The sequence below is a fragment of the Hyperolius riggenbachi genome, chromosome 6 (genome assembly GCF_040937935.1).
Source record: "Hyperolius riggenbachi isolate aHypRig1 chromosome 6, aHypRig1.pri, whole genome shotgun sequence".
Lineage (NCBI taxonomy): Eukaryota > Metazoa > Chordata > Amphibia > Anura > Hyperoliidae > Hyperolius > Hyperolius riggenbachi.
The window spans coordinates 309847180-309871073 of NC_090651.1; the positions used below are offsets into that span (position 1 = coordinate 309847180).

A 23894-nucleotide genomic window follows, 5' to 3' on the forward strand; every position below is an offset into this window, starting at 1 on the left:
TCCACAAGAATGGGAAGATTTAATGAATTGGTTGACCTCTCAAGCCTCCAGCAGCGGGTTAAGCTAAGCACCAGCCCATCCTTGTCAGGCACGAGGTCCTCTGCCAGTTATATGGAGCCAGTGGGCACAAAGGTGACACAACCAGCAGCTACAACATGCACACAACAACCAAATACAGAGTCTGAACAATTCTTGCACGACACGGGCTATTCAGAGGAGCTATTCGCACCCGCACAAACTGCCATCTGTGAAAGGTCAATGGAACAGCCACAAATCTTGTGCCCGGATTCACAGGCAGTGGATGATGAAAATGCACCAATCACTGAAAGGCAAAGCGAGGACGAAGACACCCAAATCCCAGAGCAATGTGCACAGCAATTGGAATGGCAGGAGGGCTGCACAGAACATGAAGAACAGATGGGATTGAGGTGCGCAGAGGTTGTTCTGATGAGCTCTACTCCACCGGCCGCACACATATGAGGACGACTCGGAGATGGAAGAGGAGGTTTTGGACGATGATCTCACAGACCCAGATTGGCCACCAGCAGCACGTGGCCATTGGGATAGCAGTACAGATGAGTCAGCTGAAGAACCTACTGCATCAAGAGTTCGCGTTGTGCCACAAAGGAGTCAGGGAACATCGGCCACAACAAGCGCACAAGTGAGAGGCAAAAGAGGCACGCGCCAAACTCCCAAGCAAAGCAGTAGGTCCTCCAAAGTCTGGGATTTCTTTGAAGACAGAAGTTTTCTGACACCTAGGCAGCAGCCCACAGAACAGCATTTGCCCAGTTCCACCTACAACACCGATCGCCTGCAGAAGATGGTCAAGGACTACATGTCAGATGGCGTAGCTGTGTTCAACAATCCATCAGTCCCATTTAACTATTAGGTCTCTAAGCTAGACACCTGATATGAACTGGCAATGTACGCAATAGAGCAGCGTTATCTCTGAACGCTGTTTCAGTGCTGCCGGAGGCATCGTTACAGATCGGCGTATCTGCCTCTCCACAGAAAATGCAGACCGTCTGACACAAATTAAAATGAATAAATCGTGGATTGGAAACGACTTTGCAACACCCCACGACCCAGCACCATGAACATCTGTGCTAGGTTAGCGTTTCCGCTCTCTTTTTAAGGAATATCTCATTCTATTATATTTATCACTGCATGGCGACAAAATGATTTGCTGTACGCATGCATTTTGTCGCCATGCCAGGCCTGGGTTGTGTCACAAAGCGTGGCCTTGCTCTCCTGTAGTACCTCCTCTTCCATCCTGTTTGCTGGCTTAGCCAGCACACAGGATGGCAAAGTGGGCACAGGAGAGCAAGGCCATGCTTTGAGACACAAACCAGGCCTGGCGTGAGGACAAATTGCATGCTTACTTAGCGTTGCTGGTGCCATTTTCAGGAATATTTCAATTTTATTATATTTTTTAAAGCATGGTGACAAAGTGCATTGCTTTCAGTATCCAATCTGGCCTCATGCAAGGCCTTGGGTTGTGTCTCAAAGCGTGGCCTTCTCCTCCTGCACCTCCTCTTCCATCCTGTGTGCTGCGGGGTTAGCGTTGCCGGTTCCATTGGTAGTACTACGACAGCTTTCCAGGATCTCATTTGCCCCCCCACCACCACCACCCCCACAATTCCCAAGCCATTTTGCAGAAGTTTCCCTCATTTTTTATGGTTTTTCTGGCCTGCAAAGCAGAAATATTCGGGTCCCCATTGACTTGCATTGGGTTCGGAATTCGGCCCGAACATGCTGAATATCGGGGCGACGTTCGGCCAAACCGTACCGAACCTAAACATTTTGGTGTTCGATCAACACTAATGCTAACTCTGCTAAAAACTGTCTGTTTTCTGAAGGAATCTTTGGAACATGTAACTGGCTTTTCAAAATGTAATGTCTCCTAAATAAACACTTATTCACCCCCTCAGCATAACCTCTTATTCATTTTCAGGCTCCTTTCACACAGGTGGCTAAAGGCAGTGAATTTGCCACCTGTCAGCTGCTCCAGTGCAGGGGCCAGGCACATCCTAGGACTCAGTACAGTCAGTGAAGAGGCGGACCCCCATGGAGTAGCAGCAACATATCAAGTAATGATTCATGTTGTGTTACAAATGCTGCAATGAACTGCTATTCAAATGGCACCCAAATGGTGCTCAATCAAGATTCAAGCACTGTATTGTTATTGTTTAACACAACAAAATTACTTCTCATGGTCTGCACTCTGCAGTCAGGAGGCTGTACTGCCCGACAAGTGTGCAGTTCAGTCTATTGTGTGAAAAAGGCCTCACTAACATTGAAGAATCTGTAAGTGTGAACTAAGGTTTTGAAGGCACATTCTTTTTTAATATTAAACATATAAACACCAAATGTTGCTAAACATTCTTTAAGCTTTCAAAACACTGAAATAATATTACATTAATATAAAAACGGTGCAGTATTTTATAGCTCTATATTTTAACCAGTTCTAGATCCTTGCCATGGTTATTTACACCCCTGTAAACTTCACTTGTGGATCAGGAGTGTAGACAAGCGTCTTTGCTTGTGTTCGCTCTGCATGCAGGATCATGCGGTACCGCATGCTCCCCCATCACTGTCCTGCTGGTCTGTGATCAGTAAATGGGAGCATATGTTCCCAAAGCCGATCAAAATGCCTGTAGTGAATGATCACCAGCATCAGCAAGATGCCTGTGGTCATTAACAAAATGAAAGTAAAAACACACACATACACAATACATCCTGTGTACTGTTCAGTTCACAGGAGAGTCTGGGGACATCTAGTGGGCAAAAGTAAAAAAGACATGTTTAACCACTTCACCTCGAAGGGTTTTTCCCCTTAAAAAACCAGAGCAATTTTCACCCATCAGCACTCTTTCTATTCATTCACCTATAACTTTATTACTACTTATCACAACGAAACAATCTATATCTTGTTTTTTTTCGCCACTGATTAGCCTTTCTTTGGGGGTACTTCTTGCTAAGAATTATTTTATTCTAACTCAGTTTTAATGGGAATAATAAGAAAAAAATTGAAAAAATTAATTTTCTCAGTTTTCGACCATTATAGTTTCAAAATAAAACATCATGCCATAATTAAAACCCACACATTTTATTTGCCCATTTGTATCGGTTATTGCAACGTTTAAAATTACAATGTATGGCCCCAATATTTTATTTGGAAATAAAGGTGCGTTTTTTTAGTTTTGCGTCAATCCCTAATTACAAGCCCATAATTTATAAAGTAATTGTGGTATACAGTTTTTATATACATATTAAAAAAGTTCAGTCCCTAAGGTAACTATTTATGTATTTTTTTATTAGTAATTAATTTATTAATGTGGCATTTTGCAGGGGCGTAGTTACTCATCCTGGCAGAGGGGAAGTCGTTAATACATTAAAATAAATGAAAAAAATAAACCCCTATTAGCTATTAACCCCTTCAACCCCCTCCCCCATAGTTACTAAAATAAAGCACTTGTAAAAAGTATATATATACTGTATGTATAGGTGTGTGTGTATATATATATATATATATATATATATATATATATATATATATATATATATACACACTGTATGTATATGTGTATGTATGTATGTATGTATGTATGTATGTATGTATGTATGTATATATATATATATATATATATACACTGTATGTATGTATGTATGTATGTATATATATATATATATATATATATATATATATATATACACTGTATGTATATGTATGTATGTATAAATGTGTGTATGTTACCTTAGGGTTTTTTAATATGTATGTCATGAGGATATATTACTGTCATTCTTGCAAATAGGGGCCTGTAATTATTGATATAGTATAAAGAAACGCAAAAGGGAAAAATACATCTTTATTTCAAAAAAAAAAATATTGTCACCATACATGGCACTAGGGACATAATTAAACCTTTGTAATAACTGGGACAATGGGCACATACAATGTGTGGGGTTTTATCTACAGTACTACTTTTTATTTTCAAACTACAATTGCTCAGAAATAATTACTTTTTTTTTCTTTTTTTTCCCTATAAATTCATTTTTCCCTATTCCCTATACATGGCATAAAAAACAAAATAATTCTTAGAAAAAGTATCACCAAATGAAAAACTAAGTCATGGGGAAAAAACAAGTATAGATCATTTAGCTGTGATAACAAGTAGCAATACAATTATTGGCAAATTAATGGGGGGAGCATGATATGTGAAAATTGCTGTGGTTTTTAAGTGAAAATAACCTGTGGTAGGCAAGTGGTTAAGGATTCCTTTTACAATCTCTGCTTTTCATTATAAACCTATACTACCCTCATTCATTTCATTATGACTTTTTCTAAACCCCTAGACTTTTTGCACATCCCAAATGGTGCCCAGATACTGTATGTCTCATTGCTGTAATGATTGGCAAATCCTTTGCAAATGTAAAGAGTATATAAAGAATATGATGTAAAAAAAAATACAGTACATACATATTTCTACAAGCATTAATATATGAGGGTCAACGAGAAAGTAACAGGTATTCCTTCAGTGTAATGTAACTTGCTTCTGCACTGCTTGTCACTTGCCAGCAGAATGCTGGAAACTGTTTGTTCAGCAGCTTTAGCATGACCCTTAGTAGTGTGGTACTACTACAGTAAAGCGATTGAAACCTTTTAAAAAAGATATGACAAAGGCTTCAATTCATCAAGCATTACCGCATTCGGTAATGCTGAAAACAGCTGACTTAACGAAGCACTTTAGAAAATGTTAATTCATCAAAGCTGTTACCGAATGAGAAGCTGAAATGACACAGCAATGAGATAAATTACCGACATGTGCTCAACAAATGTTAATTCATCAAGGTTCCCACATTCGCTAACACATTCGGTGTTTATCTCAAGCTCTCCCCTGTCGTTACAGGCGTTGAAAGCCTTCTGTGTGAATGTTTTCATGATTAGCAGGAGCAGGCAGCCAATAGAAACAGCCCCTGTTCTCCTGCAAGTGCCGCTGATAGGTCACACAGGCTTCTCCACACAAGCTTTCAGACCCCCCAAGCAGTGAGCAGAGAGAACGGGTCAAAATATATCCCCAGATTCCCTTCGGTGGTGTAACCCTTTCAGGCCCTGTTTGATAATGCAAAGATGCTGGTGGTGAAATCACCAAGCATGGCATTTGTAATGTCTCCAGGAAGTTCATCTACGTTGTGGCAAATAAATAAAATGTTAAGAAAGACTGATGGACAGATTCAGAGCAGCAGAGGCAGTATAAATAACAGTAACTATAACACCTTTACATCTAAAGGGATGTCTGGATGCCTTCTATTGTTATCAGCTTGTAACAACACAGGGACATTCCAAGCTGCTCTGCACTGCTCTGCTGTTATCGAACAGCCTTTGATGAATTGAAGCCTAGTAGTTCGGTAACTTAACGAACCTCTACCACACATGGGAAAATATTGATGAATTAGCACAGTGAAGTGTAAAATACCGAATGCGGTATTTTAAGGACTGGGATTTTGTTATCGAACACCCTTTGATGAATTGAAGCCAAATGCTTAAAAGATAGAGATAAGAGAGAGCGAGACCTGTGCTCAGAACTCGCAGATTGTCAGCGGCTAACACAACATCCCAAAATAAAGAGAATATTGGTGCCACATATCCAACAAGCATTTGGGTTAAGCCCCTCTACTGGGCTGGCATCAAGGCAATTCTCCTAGAGGGATTGGCCTTGATGCCAGCAGAGGGGCTGCTTAACCCACATGCCTGTTGGATATGTGGCACCAAGAATCTTGTTTATGTTGGGATGCTGTGTTAGCCACTGGCGATCTGTGAGTTTTGAGCTGATGTCTCTAAGTTTTGCTTTGTGTATTTGCCCAGCCATGTGAGCTCCTCATATTTTGCTTATTAGCCTGATTAAGCGACTACCAATATTGGCTGTGTATTGTTTGGTGTGTGCAGAGGTACAGCCGGAATCTGCTCGTGCCCTCCTTCCATTTACGGCTGCACCCTATAGGGCTAGGGGCTCATGGCCCTGTGGGCGACCTAAGGTACGTTTGCTCTTAGGCTTTATTCTTTATCAGACATGCGTCCAATCTTACACACAATCACGCACGAATGCACGCACGCACGCACGCACGCACGCACGCACACACACACACACACACACACACACACACACACACACACACCTGCAAATACCTAAACAAAAGTCATAAATATCGCCAGTCATGCATTTGGGCTCTGTAATGACTTATTCATGAAATTTATTTGTCTCTTTGGATAACTCAGTTCCCATTGTTTTTTTTTTGTTTCTTTGTTTTTTTTATATTTTATTATACATAAGTTATGCACATCTGACAAATGATAAATCAGCCTTGCAGTGTTTTTAGATCACAACACTGGAAAGCTCTTACTTCTAAATGTTCTACGTCTTTTACGCTACAGTCATGGAGGAAATAAAATTTCCAGTACATGCCTGGCTACATTTTATAGTTATATGATTTACCCAAGATAATTCTCATGAACACTTATGATGGATTTTCAAAGTCCAAGCATCAGCTGATCTACAAGTATATGAAGCATGGTGAAGAAGGCTGAATGACTGTCCATTACCATATATTAATTATTTTCTGTCTCATACCAGTACCTTGAAGGGCTGGTATGGCAAAACTGCCTCTTTAACACTAAAATACAGACACATAAGCAAGCTACTGAAACATTGCATTTCTGTGGCCAAAGATTCCTATATTTTCTGCCCATGCCTAAACGCTCAGCTTCAATGCAAAAAAGGAACGAACACACACACACTCACACACTCACACACTCACACACTCACACACACTCACACACTCACACACACTCACACACACTCACACACACTTGATTCACTCAGTTATCACGCCTAAAAACTCAGTTATCACGCCTAAAGGCTTTGCACATGCAAACTAGGGTGCTAAGTAGATAAATATGTAGAGAGAAGCGAGGCACTGATGCAATGAAAAGTGTACCTTTAATCCACGGTTGCAGACACAGCGGGGTGTACAGTGGGAGTGAGTAGAGTTGGGCCGAACCTCCGATTTTAGGTTCGCGAACTGGGTTCGCGAACTTCCGCGGAAGGTTCGGTTCGCGTTAAAGTTCGCGAACCGCAATAGACTTCAATGGGGATGCGAACTTTGAAAAAAAAAATGGATGCTGGCCACAAAAGTGATGGAAAAGATGTTTCAAGGGGTCTAACACCTGGAGGGGGGCATGGCGGAGTGGGATACACGCCAAAAGTCCCCGGGAAAAATCTGGATTTGACGCAAAGCAGCGTTTTAAGGGCAGAAATCATATTGAATGCTAAATGACAGGCCTAAAGTGCTTTAAAACATCTTGCATGTGTATACATCAATCAGGTAGTGTAATTAAGGTACTGCTTCACACTGACACACCAAACTGTTCACTGAACAGAACAGGTATGCAGTGGCGGGTTCACTGAACAGAACAGGTATGCAGTGGCGGGTTACTTGAACAGAACAGGTATGCAGTGGCGGGTGCACTGAACAGAACAGGTATACAGTGGCGGGTTCACTGAACAGAACAGGTATGCAGTGGCGGGTTCACTGAACAGAACAGGTATGCAGTGGCGGGTTCACTGAACAGTACAGGTATGCAGTGGCAGGTTCACTGAACAGGTATGCAGTGGTGGGTTCACAGTACAGGTATGCAGTGGTGGGTTCACAGAACAGGTATGCAGTGGTGGGTTCACAGTACAGGTATGTTCGGCCCAACTCTAGGAGTGAGGGGATGCCTGACAGCTGTTTCGCTTAGAAAAGCTTCTTCAGAGGCACGTAGTAAAGAACGGTGCTAAGTAGTTTGCAAAGCTTTTAGGCATGATAACTCAGTTATCACCCTTTTGTGAATCAAGCCCATGGAATGCTATTTTTTTGCCACAATGATATTCACTATGGAGTAATACAATTGCTATGCGCAGTTAGAGCAAAGCACCCTACCTAGGTGACGCTCTGTTGCTATGGTAACGCGTGCCAGGTATGCAGTACCCTAGCAATGTACTGTATGTGTTACCTAGGTGACACACACCATGATAATCGTGTAATGAACAGAATGTACAGGTTGAAAATACCTGTAAAATAGCCATATGCTCCCTGCACATGGCAATTTTACTACTCAATAGAGAATACCCCCTAATCTTCTTTATTGGTTTTCAAGGGGTCTTTGTAAATGTATACAAGTCAAACTTTACATTTTTGACACTTAATGTGGAAATATGATGATTTCATACCATATATTTTATTAATGCTAATTCTATTTCAGTGTACCAGGTGGTAACTGTTAGGTAATTTTATGATCAAGTGATTATTCTGAACGCGTTGTGTAATTCTGATTATGTAGTTGGATTATCGGATGCTTAATATATGTACTGTGTCTGTGGACACAGCTGTGGGAAGTATGAATGGCTGATAATATAGGACCTTTCTTCCCCTAGAGGACACGCAGTGAGCTGATATTTGCCTGAATGCTTGACAGACCAAGAATGGAACAAGCTGTTCTGTTCAGTTGCTCAATCTGACATGGATTTGGTCCTAGCGGTGTTCACATCGTGCATCATAATAAATGGAAACATGCATTGGGACTCCAGAATGGCACCATAAACCTAAATATCTCATTTCTGTCTTCGGTCTTATAAGACAAACAAATGATACAGAATTGTGTGATGGTAAGCAGTTACAGAGTAAAGTACTACATTTAAAATCATGTCCATTTTTTTTTCTAACTACCACCTCCCTCCTCTTAAAATAATCTAGCACTCAACCCAACCTTCCTACTCTTCTATGGGGTCCTGAACCTTGGAGTCACAGACAGCCACAGTCTCCAAGGTAACTCAGATCGTACATATGCAGAAGGCACACCTACTGTAGTCTTCAGTCCATGCACAGTCCAGCCCATCCAATATTGACAGCCAGACGTCCACACTTCAATAAAAAGGAGATGACCAGCACTGGAATGCTTTTTAAAAGACTTTATTCGCATGAGTCAGTTAATAATATCCAGTCAACATCCGTATGCCAATCAGATGTAATCCTAGCTCTTGTAATTATAGCTCCTGCTGCCACTGCCAGTAATGGATACACTATATAATGGTAAAGGCAGTGTCACATCATGACAAAGTTCTGGCACAATGGACTGTCACCGTTTCAGAAGGTGTCATCCAACCTTTGTCAAGTGGTAATGGATGGAGACAACTGATAGACATACGGATGTTGTTGGCTGCATATTGTTCACTGACATTTGTGGATAAAGTCTATTGAGAAGCATTCCAGTACTGGTCATCTCCTCATTCTTAAGGTAATTCAGATCCACATCAGCTGTTTCTGGCATCCTGATTCCATCCCCCATCCCACATTCCACTGTCCAGAAACCCCCATGCAGAACCCACTTCAGTGTACCCCCAAACATCTGTACTCCAACATCACATGAAAACCTGCACATATTTTGTGCAGAAAAATTAGGCTTATACGCGAGTATATAAAGTATTTGCAGGAATAAGCAAGTAAGTGGTAAGAAGGAATTGCTTATCACAGAACAGGCCCACTAATTGGTTGTTAATACTCATCATGCCATAAGTACAGTACAGGATATATTTTGTTAACAATCTTGAAAAGGAAATGAAAAGCAAATAACCAATGAAGACATTTAAAATGAATTGTAGTACTACTCAATGTCAGTTGGGGATCATTTTATTGAATATGTTGTGGAATTATTATTTGATTTTTTTATCACAGTAACACTGTAGTTAAAGAGAACCCGAGGTGTGTTTAAAGAATGTTATCTGCATACAGAGGCTGGATCTGCCTATACAGCCCAGCCTCTGTTGCTATCCCAAACCCCCCTAAGGTCCCCCTGCACTCTGCAATCCCTCATAAATCACAGCCGTTCTGTGAGGTTGTGTTTACATCTGTAGTGTCAGTCTCAGCTGCTCCCACGCCTCCTGCATAGCTCCGGTCCCTGCCCCCGTCCCTTCCCTCCAATCAGCAGGGAGGGAAGGGATGCAGGCGGGGACTGGATTTCTGCAGGAGGCGGGGAGAGCAGCAGACTGACACTATAGAGATAAACACAGCCAGCTCTGACAAGCTGTTTGTCAGCAGCGTGGCTGTGATTTATGAGGGATTGCAGAGTGCAGGGGGACCTTAGGGGGGTTTGGGATAGCAACAGAGGCTGGGCTGTATAGGCAGATCCAGCCTCTGTATGCAGATAATATTCTTCAAACCCACCTCGGGTTCTCTTTAACATTTAGACTGCCTCTCCCCGACATACATTTTATTTTATACCTCCCCTCGGTATATAGTAAGTGTGTACATTATACACATTTCCCCAGTGGTCACACCCACACTTTGCCAGGGAACTCTCTATCCTTCCATTAAATCAGAAACCTCCCCGTAGTGCCCAAAAGTCATCAATGCAGAAGATTAGCCTTAAGGTGGCCACACACCATACAATTTTTTAAATATCTGTTCAATTTAAGAATTGTAATCAATTTTTCTGACTGATTGCAACATTTCAAAAATATGACCAATGTAGCACACACCTATGTTCACTTTTTCCCCCAATTATCATAAAAATGATTGGAAACTCTGAAAAAATTGCTAGGGTGTGTATATTAATAAATTGACAATCCAACACACACCATACAATCTTTAGAAAGATTGAAGAAAAATATCTAGCAGTTCGGAACGATTGAAATCGAAGAAAACGGGAAATCCGATCGGATTTTTCAGTCGAATGAAAAAAAAAGCTTTCGATTTTTCCGGGAGATCCGATCGTTTTTATCGAATTACCATAAAATCGGATCATTTTATTGTATCGTGTGTGGCCACCTTTAGCTTTGTGACATTTGGCAAGCACCAGAGGGAGTGCATTCATGAAAACCACAGAGTGGATATGTCCTCTTCTATAGTCTGCAAACAGCCTTGTTTTAAACAGGAGCTTGATCTCTTGGCGACTAGAGGAGCCTCTATCTTAGTGTTTACAAAGGCAATGGGCATTTAGAAGGTTCTGCCTTTGAGATACAGATGAATAGATGGTAGTTAAACATTTTAGATAAAGCTGTGTCACTTTGTGTGGAACTTTCCCCTTTATCATGCATAAATGACATTTCTGAACCATTATTATGGTTATGCATTTATATAGCGGTACTATACTATATTTGTACTTTATAGGGTGTATAACAATTTGTACTGTATGGGGTATATAACAATCATTGGGTTTGAATTATGTTTATTCTGCTCTGACGCTCATTTAAGTACATTGTGACAAGTGGGGCAAGGGCAGGGGATTTACGGCTTTTGCCTTTTTACACACAGCTTTTTGCTTTATCCCTAATGTGACATGTTCCCCTTTCCTCCTGTATACCTATAACATAACACAGCTGAGGTGTTTCTAGCATGGACACCATTTACGGCTTCCTGGGAGCCATGACCTGGGAGTACATTCCTGGCATTCTGTGTCCTGAAAAGCCAAATAATTTGGCAAAACCAGTAGAAATGTTGCTGGCAGTTCGGTGGATCCAACCTATCATCCCTGGAACATTTGGTTTGACTTGGATCCCTGTGCATCCCGCTCAGCATCCACTACAGAAACCTCATGTGCATATTACGGAGGCCACAGGGACATGTAAGACTTTGACTTATTCCTTTTTAAACCGGGGGGACAGCGGCCGGGGGTCCTTCACATTCGTCAGTCATTGCAATATGAAATGTCATTACTGATGTGCACTGGATCAGGCACTTTCAACCAAAATCCTTCCAACATGTCCAATTAATGCATTCAAGTGATTTCAATCCAAAATAGTTTGCATCATCGATCAGGTTGCAGAACCATTTTTCATCCAATTAAAAAACAAAAACAAAATAGGAGACTCTTCCAAGCCCATACTGATTGTGACCTGGCTGAGCATTGCACCTGGGAGTGTAGCAAGGCATGAGTGCTATCCATTACACCCCTGCACTGCAATGAGTGCTATGAGCAGCTGAAGAAATACAGAAGCCGTATACCAAACTTGCAACAGTGATATAAAACTTGTGAAAAATTGAGAAAGATTGGAGTATAGAATAAGATAGGGAGGGAGGCTACCGGTCACAGAAGACTTTTCTCCAATATGTAATGCAAGTGATAACTGAACAATAAAATGATAATTTCAGCAAATATAGAAACAAGTTTAACACTTTTCAAAACTTACCCAGTTTTTAGGTTTTGAAGGGCATCCTCTACATGCCGCTGGTTGTATTTGACCATGTAGGCATGCATGTCTGGATAATTGCTCCGAATGTTTTTCTCCGTGCTTCCATTCGGTACTGTGCCAAATTTTAAAGGTGGGTACTGCTCATGCGGTCTCTGAAACTGATGTAAAAAGACACAGAATTAGATACAGGTCTGTATGCTCCATTGTTGCCAAGTTACCTTACCTTGTTCTCATTTATTTTATGTTTTTTATATACATAGGGATGTGTATTCTGGCAATTTTAAATTGTATGCTGAAATTCACCAGTGGTTGTCTGTTATGCCCCATATAGTAAACAGAAGAGGTCGATCTCCAAGGAACTCTCATTAAAGAGGCAGTGCAACAACGTATAGAAGATTGTAGTACATTGCTCAGAATATTATTAATATTTAGTATTTATACAGCGCCAACATCTTTCGCAGCGCTGTGCAGTATATAGTCTTATCCTTATTACTTTTCCTCTGTTACCTATTTTTCTGTTTTTAAAGCGGATCTTAACTCAGAACAACCTCTCTGCTCTAAAAGATACACAACAGCTTAATAACCTTTAAACAAAAACATTTCTTTGTTACAATGGATGCGAATCCTGCAATAAATCAGCACTATTTCTACTTCCTGATTCATGGAAGCAGACTTAACATCCTGTGCTATCAAATGAGCTTATCTGCCACCAATGCTGTGGCAGTCATGTGACACGAGGGAGAGATCAAATTACAACGTGTGATTAGACACAAATGAGGGGGAATTAATAAACAGGCTAAACTCTCTAAAAATATACAGAATGCATTTCTCTAGGTTTTCTTTCTGTCCTGTGCAAAAATTTCGGTCCACTTTAATTTTCATGTTTATTAAAAAAATGCATAAAACAAACTTCCCATTACATCTGTTATATTGTTTTAAATCACTCTCACTGTGTTTACTTTACTGTATCAGTGAAATTAATAATTAAATTAGAATTAAGTGAAAGAAGGACAAATGTTTATTTACAGAGTAAGAAAGCTTCTAACCATTAATATCAATCTCTTTAACTTGGGAACTACGGTAAGTATTTTCTTCCATTTGTAGCTAGCATTGACTGATTTTTTTTCCCTTACAGCCATCTTTTGGATGTGACATCACAGTCACATGGAGAAAGCATGAAGGATGCTTGGGGGGAAAAGTCCTATAGCTTGAAGATAATTACAATGGACTTTACAACCAGATCTGAACAGAGCTAGAAAAGGGCTTAAGAATGCAGGTCAGAGCCATAGGGTCCCCAGCACTGGCCATCACCCACCTCTGTGACATTTTTTCACATAATGGGGCATTTTGTTACACATAATTTGTCTTCTTTGTAATGCATTGTGCCATTTCTATGCATTTTAAAATTGCCGGGAAGGGCTGGTTTTTTGTGTGTGATATACAATTCACATTTAATGCAAGTCAGTGAAAAAGCAGAACTGTGTTTTCTATAAAAAAAATAAAAAAATAAAAAAATAATCACATACAATTTTGAAGTTAAAGGACTTACGAGGCCAACATCTAAAAAAAAAAAAGTTTAAAAAGTTAAGTACCTGCATCTCTTTAAAAGACACGGAGGACGCCATCCGCGCCCTCCCTGATATTCCGCTGGGTCCCCGCCGCTCAATAGCCCCCCCGGCTGGTCACGACCGCACGGCCCGGGTCGGGCTCTCCTGCTTCTGCCAATATGGCTGCCGGAGCTGGCCGCGGCTGCGCGGTCCGCACAGCCATGAGTGCGGCTGCGCAGCTCTAGGGCCAACCCCCCGATCCAGCTTCGGCGGCCATATTGGCAGAGGCAGGAGAGCCCGACCTGGGCCGTGCGGTCGTGACCAGCTGGGGGGGCTATTGAGCGGCAGGGACCCGGCGGAACGACACGGAGGGCGCCGATGGCGTCCTCTGTGTCTTTTAAAGTGATGCAGGTACTTAACTTTTAAAACTTTTTTTTTTAGATGTTGGCCTCGTAAGTCCTTTAAGGCTGCTTACACACAGGGACGTTACAGGCGCACGTTAGTGCGCCTGTAACGCTCCCCCAACGCACAGCAATGTAACTCAAGTGGGCTGTTCACACAGCCTACGTTGCATTACATGTAACGCTGCACGTTGCCCGGAAAGTGCAGCATGCTACGGCGTTAGAGTGGCTACAGCCGCGTTAGACTGTTTACACATGCGCAGTAGGGGGCGGAGAGGAGGCGGGGAGAGCCAGCTACAGTAGCCGCGCACATGGCTACTTAATATTCACTGCACTGGCGGCCGCTGATTGGCCGGTGGGACCACGTGATGCGGAGCGTCTCGCTCCGCGTCACGTGGTCCCGCCGGCCAATCAGCGCCACTCTGGGAGACTTTATCGGAATAGAGCCGCCTAACGCGGCTCACTCTACCGTCGGCTCTTGCAGCATCATACGTTGTGTTAGGTGCACGTTATGCGACCTTAACGTGGCACCTAACGCAACGTCTTGGTGTGCAAGTAGCCTAAAGGATGACTGAAGTGAGGGTTATATGGAGGGTGGCATATTAATTTCAATATGAGCAATACAAGTTGCCTGGCTATCCTGCTGATGCTCTGCCTCTAATAATTTTAGCCATAGACCCTGAACAAGTATGCAGCACATCAGATGTTTCTGACATTATTGTCAGATCTGACAAGATTAGCTGCATGCTTGTTTCAGGTGTGTTTCGAACACTACTGCAACCAAATAGACCAACAGCATTGCCAGGCAACCGGTATTGTTTAAAAGGAAATACATGTGGCAGTCTCCATATCCCTCTTGTTTCAGTTGTCCTTTAATTAGATGCATTTTCTTGTGAATTAACTTCATTGCTGTACATTTAAAAATTGCAATCCAAACAATGCAAAAATGCACACAAAAGTTCTTTCCAGATACACCAAACAGCCCCGAAAAATCGCAAAAATAGACTAACATGACATCTTCCCGCAAACTGCAGCAACTTACGGCATTTATATTCTTGCTTATGCCTGTATGCCTTGCTTTCTCAACTGCAAGCCTTATTTATGCTTTCAGCTCACGAGTACCAGTACAGAATAAAAAACACATTTTAGGTATCTCCTTTTGCAGAGATGAAAAATTATCTCATGGCTTTTTGAATGCATAGTTATGCTAAAAGGGGTTTTTATAGTTTTGCCTGCAGTTGTTTTTTAATGTCAGAGAAACCATCTTGCAATGCAGAGGATAGCAACAGTTTTCAGCAAGGGCATATCTTTCCCCTTGACTCTCTCTGCTATTGATCCCCGAACTACAGAGAAATTATGAGAACCTTATAAAATTGATCCAATAGTTTCTTCTTTTCTCCAATAGACTGAATCTCATTTATTATTGTGCAGTTAATCTCCACACACATCTTCCCTTCATAATTAAACATCCAACCCAGAATAGGAAAGGGGGTGAGTGACAAGATGAGATTTATTAAGATGCAGTCGGCATTGTATTGGTGCGTTTTTTTCGGGCTGGTTCTCCAGTCCACTGATCACAATGAGAAATAATGTCTTCCTGGAAAAAGACACAGTTCAAAGGACACACCTGACAGAGACTCATTTTCATGCAATTCACTTTCCATTCTTGTCACTGAAGTGTAATTTTTATCATTAGTAAAATAATATTCAATTACGTGGCGTTCTCACATTTCCAGCTAGCGGCTTTCTACATCATAAATCAAATGTACTTTTACCAAAACATAGTTTAGTAACAAAAGTGATACTGAAAACATAAAACTATTTTTCTATTTAATTGGCTAAGGTATTAGTATACAGCAACAGCAGTGATAGCTGTAGTGGTGTGTCGCTATGGTGCTCAGAAGGTGGAGTGGGGTCCAGTCTCTTCTCTTCCTTATCTCTGCTATTTCCAGGCATTTGTACTTAAAGTGAAGTGGTGAAATAAAAAATTATATTTATCCCCTGACTCCTAAAAATGAGTTTTTTAAACACCCCAGTGTTTTTTTTTACATATATATATTTAAACATTTGCAAATTAGGTTGAATGTTTTATGGTCTCTAATCAGTGGCAGCCTATTAACTGTCCCAGAGTTAAAAAAAAAAAGGTCAATAGGTCATGCATTTTATCACTTCTTGCCCTCAGAAGTTGTATTCTGCCAGGAAAGCTTTTATGGCTGTAATTAGCTTATCAGTTATGTTTATTTTATTACGGACAAGGTACCAATGAGACAGAAGCTGTCACTTCCATGCCTAGAAATTAACTCTTTCAGGCAGCAAAATAAAACAAGTAAAACAGCCCGGTTATTAATATGTTTTGTACTGAACATACACATGTTTATCTCATCATGTCACCTGTCACCTTGGGTACACTTTAAGGTGCCCATACAACTAGCGATGTATGGGCAGATCGACCAAAAAACAGATTTCTCTCTGACCGAATCTGCCCAAACATCACAGGAAGAATCAACATGAAATCTTTCGGGATTCAGCCCCATAACGCCGCCTCATTGCCTATCAGCCACAATCCAATAAATAGTATGTGCCCCACCCCCAGTGCCTGTGCATTAAAATTCTTTACCCATCATGCCCCCTGCTATTGTCACTGTCTACCGAGTGTCCTCTGCACTTTCGCATTTAGGTCCCATGTACAGGGGGCACATATAACATTTGGGAGGGACAGCGTCCGCCAGGCAATGTCACACTGCTATCGCCGTGCACCCGATCGACCATGTTGGCCCCAGATTTTCCAGCATGTCTGAGCGAAACATTCGACCAGTTTTGGACCAAAATTACAGGAATTGTCAATAAGGCATGCTTGTTGTGGCAACGATTTTCCTCCGATTCAATAATAATTATCAGATCGGATGATCAATGTACAGCTAAAATGCTAGATGCATAGCCATAGAGTGGAATTACAAACCCATTGTTTTCAATAAAGGTTAAGTTAGGGGCTATGGCACTGATGAGGGGGTGATCATCTTACAGCCTAGCCCCTCTTTATATTGAGCAAGAATTCTTTTTTCAAGATGTTCAGAAAGTTGTCTGCCATGAGGTGCCATGTAGAACTTCCAGTGACCAACAAAGAGTGCGAGAGTGACACGTAATGCTCCTTATTCACCCTTGAAATCTTGTAATACTACAAATAACATAACTGGGCAAACATATTTGTTTGTGGGGCGTCAGGGACTGGACTGTTCTGCTCTTCTTCCATGATAACAGCCTGAGTGCAATCTATGGAAACAACTAATTACTGCAGGCAATAGTCCACCAGTGTACAACTCTTAAAGCAAATCTGAACTAAACATTCCTTCACTTGATCTTGTTTCCAATGTGTACAATGCATATAAAGAACATTGTTTAACTAAAGCACAGAGTCATCTCATCTTGCTGGCCAGAGATGCAGAATGTATTGTCTCTGTGTTATGGAGGCTGCCATTTTGTGCAATGCCAGTACGTTGTAGAAGTGTACTCAGACACTGGTACTGGGTAGCACTTATGCAGATTAGTTGTATTCTATGGAAAATATAGCACACTTTATACATTTAAAAATGTATTTAATTTTCTTGTTAACTGACCGCCATGGATCTCTTTAACCGGTTCAGCACCACAGTGTTGAAAACCTCATGCATCCGAGCAACGTTCACCTCCCATTCATTCACCAATAACTTTATTGCTACTTATCACAATTCATTGATCTATATCTTGTTTTTTCCACCACTAATTAGGCTTTCTTTGGGTAGTACATTTTGCTAAGAACTATTTTTTTCTAAATCCATTTTAACAGGAAGATTAAGAAAGAAATGAAAAAAATCCATTATTTCTCAGTTTTTGGCCATTATAGTTTGAAATTAATATATGCTACCGTAATTAAAACTCATGTATTTTATTTGCCCATCTGTCCTGGTTATTACACCATTTAAATGATGTCCCTATCACAATTTATGTACCGGAAGAATAGAAAGGAGGACGGGAAGACAACGGGAGCCCAATCTCGTGTATTATCTCACGTGTAAAATGGTCAGTATAAAAGATGATTGGATATACTCACAAAGGCTGGTTGCACCTGAGGCAACCAATCCAAATCGCATGTGGGGAAGTACCGTCCCCACTCGGCCTTGTGATATCGCTCTCGTGGTCGCAGCTCCTTACAATAGTCCACCACCTGCCAAGGTGGTGGTATCCCCTGAGCCCAGGGAAGGATAACCCAAAGTAAGATGATCGGAGGCGCCCTAAGGGGCACTTATATGCCAATATAAAAATCTATATGTATACTTAAACAGTAGAAAATGAGCAATCTAAGCCAATTCATAGGATAATATGGAATGATCCTACCTTAATAAGTAGTCACTCTAGGTAAATAGCACAAAATTCTTTAATGGGGCACTTTGAATGACGCCATTTGAAGTCATTCAAAGTGCCCCATTAAAGAATTTAGTGCTATTTACCTAGAGTTACTACTTATTAAGGTAAGATCATTCCATATTATCCTACAGTGAATTGGCATAGATTGCTCGTTTTCTACTGTTTAAGTATACATATAGATTTTTATATTGGCATATAAGTACCCCTTAGGGCGCCTCCGATCATCTTACTTTGTTCTATCACAATTTATGGTGCCAATATTTTATTTAGAAATAAAGGTGCATTTTTTCAATTTGCGTCCATCACTATTTATAAGCTTATAATATAACCACTTCAGCCTACAGCTAGTGTTGGGCGAACATCTAGATGTTCGGGTTCGGGCCGAACAGGCCGAACATGGCCGCGATGTTCGGGTGTTCGACCCGAACTCCGAACATAATGGAAGTCAATGGGGACCCGAACTTTTGTGGTTTGTAAAGCCTCCTTACATGCTACATACCCCAAATTTACAGGGTATGTGCACCTTGGGAGTGGGTACAAGAGGAAAAAAAAAATTTGCAAAAAGAGCTTATAGTTTTTGAGAAAATCGATTTTAAAGTTTCAAAGGGAAAACTGTCTTTTAAATGCGGGAAATGTCTGTTTTCTTTGCACAGGTAACATGTTTTTTGTCGGCATGCAGTCATAAATGTAATACATATAAGAGGTTCCAGGAAAAGGGACCGGTAACGCTAACCCAGCAGCAGCACACGTGATGGAACAGGAGGAGGCGCAGGAGGAGAAGGCCACGCTTTGTGAGACACAACAACCCCGGCCTTGCATGAGGGCAAGAAGCGTGCGGATAGCATGCTTTGTACCGCCATGCAGTCATAAATGTAATAAAGATAAGAGGTTCCATAAACAGGGACCGGCAACGCTAACCCAGCAGCAGCAGCAGCAGACGTGATGGAACAGGAGCAGGTGCAGGAGGAGAAGGCCACGCTTTGTGAGACACAACAACCCAGGCCTTGCATGAGGGCAAGAAGCGTGCGGATAGCATGCTTTGTACCGCCATGCAGTCATAAATGTAATAAAGATAAGAGGTTCCATAAACAGGGAGCGGCAACGCTAACCCAGCAGCAGCAGCAGACGTGATGGAACAGGAGCAGGCGCAGGAGGAGAAGGCCACGCTTTTTGAGACGCAACCCAGGCCTTGCATGAGGACAAAAAGCGTGCGGATATAGCAATGCTTTTTGCCGCCATGCAGTCATAAATGTAATACAGATGAGAGGTTCAATAAACAGGGACTGGAAATGCTAACCCAGCAGCAGCAGACGTGATGGAACAGGACTAGGAGCAGGCGCAGGAGGAGAAGGCCAAGCTTTTTGAGACACAACAACACAGGCCTTGCATGAGGACAAAAAGCGTGCGGATATAGCAATGCTTTTTGCCGCCATGCAGTCATAAGTGTAATACAGATGAGAGGTTCAATAAACAGGGACCGGAAACGCTAAACCATCCCAGATGTTCATTGGTCATGTTACTTGGTTGGGGTCCTGGAGTGTTGCGTAGTCGTTTCCAATCCAGGATTGATTCATTTTAATTTGAGTCAGACGGTCTGCATTTTCTGTGGAGAGGCGGATACGCCGATCTGTGACGATGCCTCCGGCAGCACTGAAACAGCGTTCCGACATAACGCTGGCTGCCGGGCAAGCCAGCACCTCTATTGCGTACATTGCCAGTTCGTGCCAGGTGTCTAGCTTCGATACCCAATAGTTGAAGGGTGCAGATGGATTGTTAGACACAGCTACGTCATCTGACATGTAGTCCTTGACCATCTTCTCCAGGCGATCGGTGTTGGAGGTGGATCTGCACGCTTGCTGTTCTGTGGGCTGCTGCTGCATGGGTGTCAGAAAATTTTCCCACTCCAAGGACACTGCCGATACCATTCCCTTTTGGGTACTAGCTGCGGCTTGCGTTGTTTGCTGCCCTCCTGGTCGTCCTGGGTTTGCGGAAGTCAGTCTGTCTGCGTACAACTGGCTAGAGGAGGGGGAGGATGTCAATCTCCTCTCTAAAGTCTCCACAAGGGCCTGCTGGTATTCTTCCATTTTGACCTGTCTGACTCTTTCTTCAAGCAGTTTTGGAACATTGTGTTTGTACCGTGGATCCAGAAGGGTATAAACCCAGTAATTGGTGTTGTCCAGAATGCGCACAATGCGTGGGTCACGTTCAATGCAGTCTAGCATGAATTGAGCCATGTGTGCCAGAGTCCTACCAGAATCCTCATCATCCTCTTGTGAGCGTTGTGATAGTTGTTGTGATGCATCATAGTCGTCACCTTCCTCCTGGTCTGCTTCTGCTGACCATTCGCGTTGAATTGTGGAAGTCCAACGTGCACCGCTCTGGCCCTCGTCAGTGGTGGCATGAAATTCCTGCTCCAACTCCAGCTGTTCCTCCTCCTCTTCTTCGTCATAGCTGCTGGGGCCAGCGTTCCCTGAGGCGGATGGCCTGATGTTGGTACCATCACGCTGATCGTTTTCTCCTTCAGATTCCCCCAGTTGCATCATGACAGCTGTTTCCTTGATTTTTAACATCGACCTCTTCAGTAAACACAGCAGTGGTATGGTAATGCTGACTGAAGAGTTGTCACTGCTCACAAGCAACGTGGATTGCTCAAAATTTTGGAGGACTTGGCAGAGGTCCAACATGTTGGCCCAATCGGATCCACAGAAGCTTGGCAGCTGGCCGGATGCGCCTCGGTACTGCGCCGTCATGTACTGGACCACTGCACTCTTCTGCTCGCAAAAGCGGGCTAGCATGTGCAGCGTAGAATTCCAGCGCGTAGGGACATCACACAGCAAGCGATGGTGGGGGAGATTGAAGCGCTCCTGCATCTTGGCGAGTGCCCCCGAAGCAGTACTGGAAGTTCTACAATGTTTGGCCACTCGACGCACCTTCAACAGAAGATCGGCCACGCCTGGGTATGTCCTCAGGAACCGCTGAACTACTAGGTTCATCACGTGCGCCAGGCAAGGGATGTGTGTCAGCTTAGCCAACCTTAAAGCGCGAATGAGATTACTCCCATTATCACACACAACCATGCCCGGTTTCAGGTCCAGCGGTGCGAGCCACAAATCCGTCTGTTCCTTTATTCCCTTCCAAATTTCCTCCCCTGTGTGCTGCTTATCCCCAAGGCAGATTAGCTTCAGCAACGCTTGCTGACGCATGCCAACAGCTGTGCTGCACTGCTTCCACGATCCTACTGCTGCTGGGTTAGCGTTTCCGGATGAGGTACAGCTTTGAGATGCGTTGGAGGAGAAGGAGTCAGAGAGGTAGGTGCTGCTGTTATCCAGTGGGAGGGACGGCGGTGCAGCTGTTTGTGGCGTGGGCAACACCCGTGCCGTAGCAGGTGAGGAATCGCTGCCAGGCTCCACAAGGTTCACCCAGTGCGCGGTAAGGGAGATGTATCGACCCTGGCCGAACGCACTCGTCCAGGTGTCAGTGGTGAGGTGAACCTTGCAGGCAACGGCATTCTTCAAGCTTCGGGTTATTTTGCTGACCACGTGCTCATGCAACTCAGGCACTGCAGAGCGTGCAAAGTGGTAGCGGCTGGGAACCACGTAACGTGGGATGGCCACTGACATCATGCCCTTGAAGCTGTTTGTCTCCACCAATCGATATGGCAGCATTTCGCAGGCCAGAAGCTTGGCTATGCTGGCTGTTACTGCCACGGCCCGGGGGTCATTTGCTGGCAATTTCCTCTTGCGCTCAAACATCTCCGACACAGACAACTGAACCGTAGCGCTGCACACGGAAGGGCTGTTGGTTGTTGTGTTTGAAGAACACTGGGAGACCTCAAGAGCACTACTCCGGAAAGTGACAGTGTCAGCGTCGTCTGATGTTTGTGAATGTTGTGAACCACGCAATGGCTGGGCTACTGCTGCTGCTGAGGCGGGTCTGGTGAACCCAAGGGAGGCAGTGTTGTTTCTGGTACCCTGTCCTGACGCGTTTGCCCAAAGAGTGGGATGTTTGGATAGCATGTGACGGCTCATGCTGGTGGTGGAGAGGTTGTTAATACTTTTCCCCCTGCTCAGGCGGGTCTTGCACACCTTGCAAATCGCCATGGTAACATCCTCAGTGCAGTCTTCAAAGAAAGCCCAGACTTTGGAGCACCTGCCTCCTTGCTGGCGATTTCTGTTTGCTCCTCTTTTGCCTCTCACTTGAACTTCCACGCTTGTGGTGCCTGAAATTGCGCGCCGCCTACCTTGTGGCACAAGGCGAGCTCGTGCAGCAGTGGGTTCTTCAACAGACTCATCTGTGCTGCTGCTACGACGGCGATGTTCTCGTTCACAAACAAAATCTGGGTCTCTGTCCACATTGTCCATACCCTCCTCTTCCATCTCCTCAAACTCGTCATATGTCATTGTGGGCCGCCGCCGTGGAGTAGAGCTCCCCACAACAACCTCTGCGCAGCACACTCCAACGTCGTCTTCCAGATCTTGTCGGCCGACCTCCTGCAATTGCAACCCCTCCTGCCCAAATTGCTCTGGGATTTGGGTTTCCGAGTCCTCTTCGGACTCGCCTTGTATTTCAGTGCGCGGTGCATTTCCCACAGTTAACGGTTGTGAATCCAGGCACAACATTTCTGGCTGTTCCTCCATTGACCTTTGAAAGGTGGAAGTTTGTTGGGCTGGGAATAGCTCCTGCGAATACCCCATTGTGTCCTGAGGTAATTCATCGGACTGGTTATCTGGCAGTTGTGTGCGTGGTGTCGCTGCCGGTTGTGTCAGCTTTGTGCCCACTGGCTCCTTGTAACTGGCTGAGGACTCGGACCTCGTGCGTGATGTGCTGGTGCTGCTTAACCCACTGCTGGACGCTTGAGAGGTCATCCAAGTAATTATCTGGTCCTGTTCTTTTGGATTTGTGAGGGTTGTTGTCCTGGACAACATGGGCGGTATTGAGTGGGTTTTCTTGGGTGCTCCCCTGTGGCCTGTACGTGAACCGTCAGGGGAAACACCTCTTCCCTTGCCCCTCCCTCTTTCACCGGATTTCTTCCTCATTTCACTTATCCTTACAGTACACGCTGACTGGCAGCAGTACAGTGGCAGTACAGAAATGCTATACAGTACCACTATTCCCAGCAGCGACACAGAGCACAATGCTATACAGTGACGGGTGAGCGGTGTACCACTATTCCCAGCAGCGACACAGAGCACAATGCTATACAGTGGCGGGTGAGCGGTGTACCACTATTCCCAGCAGACACAGAACAGTACACAGAATGCTATATAGTGTGGCTGAACGAGCGGTGTACCACTATTCCCAGCAGACACAGAACAGTA

General features: G+C 43.4%; 1 protein-coding gene across 4 annotated transcripts in view; it reads right to left on the bottom strand.

Annotated features, from left to right (window-relative positions):
- The window catches only part of GRIN2D (glutamate ionotropic receptor NMDA type subunit 2D), a 982184-nt gene that overhangs the window by 65266 nt on the left and 893024 nt on the right, over positions 1 to 23894 (bottom strand). For all 4 annotated transcript variants that reach the window (XM_068241305.1, XM_068241308.1, XM_068241304.1 and 1 more), the window contains one exon: positions 12225 to 12385. In XM_068241305.1, coding sequence (XP_068097406.1) covers positions 12225 to 12385 — 161 coding nt within the window. The remainder of the gene's footprint in view (positions 1 to 12224; positions 12386 to 23894) is intronic.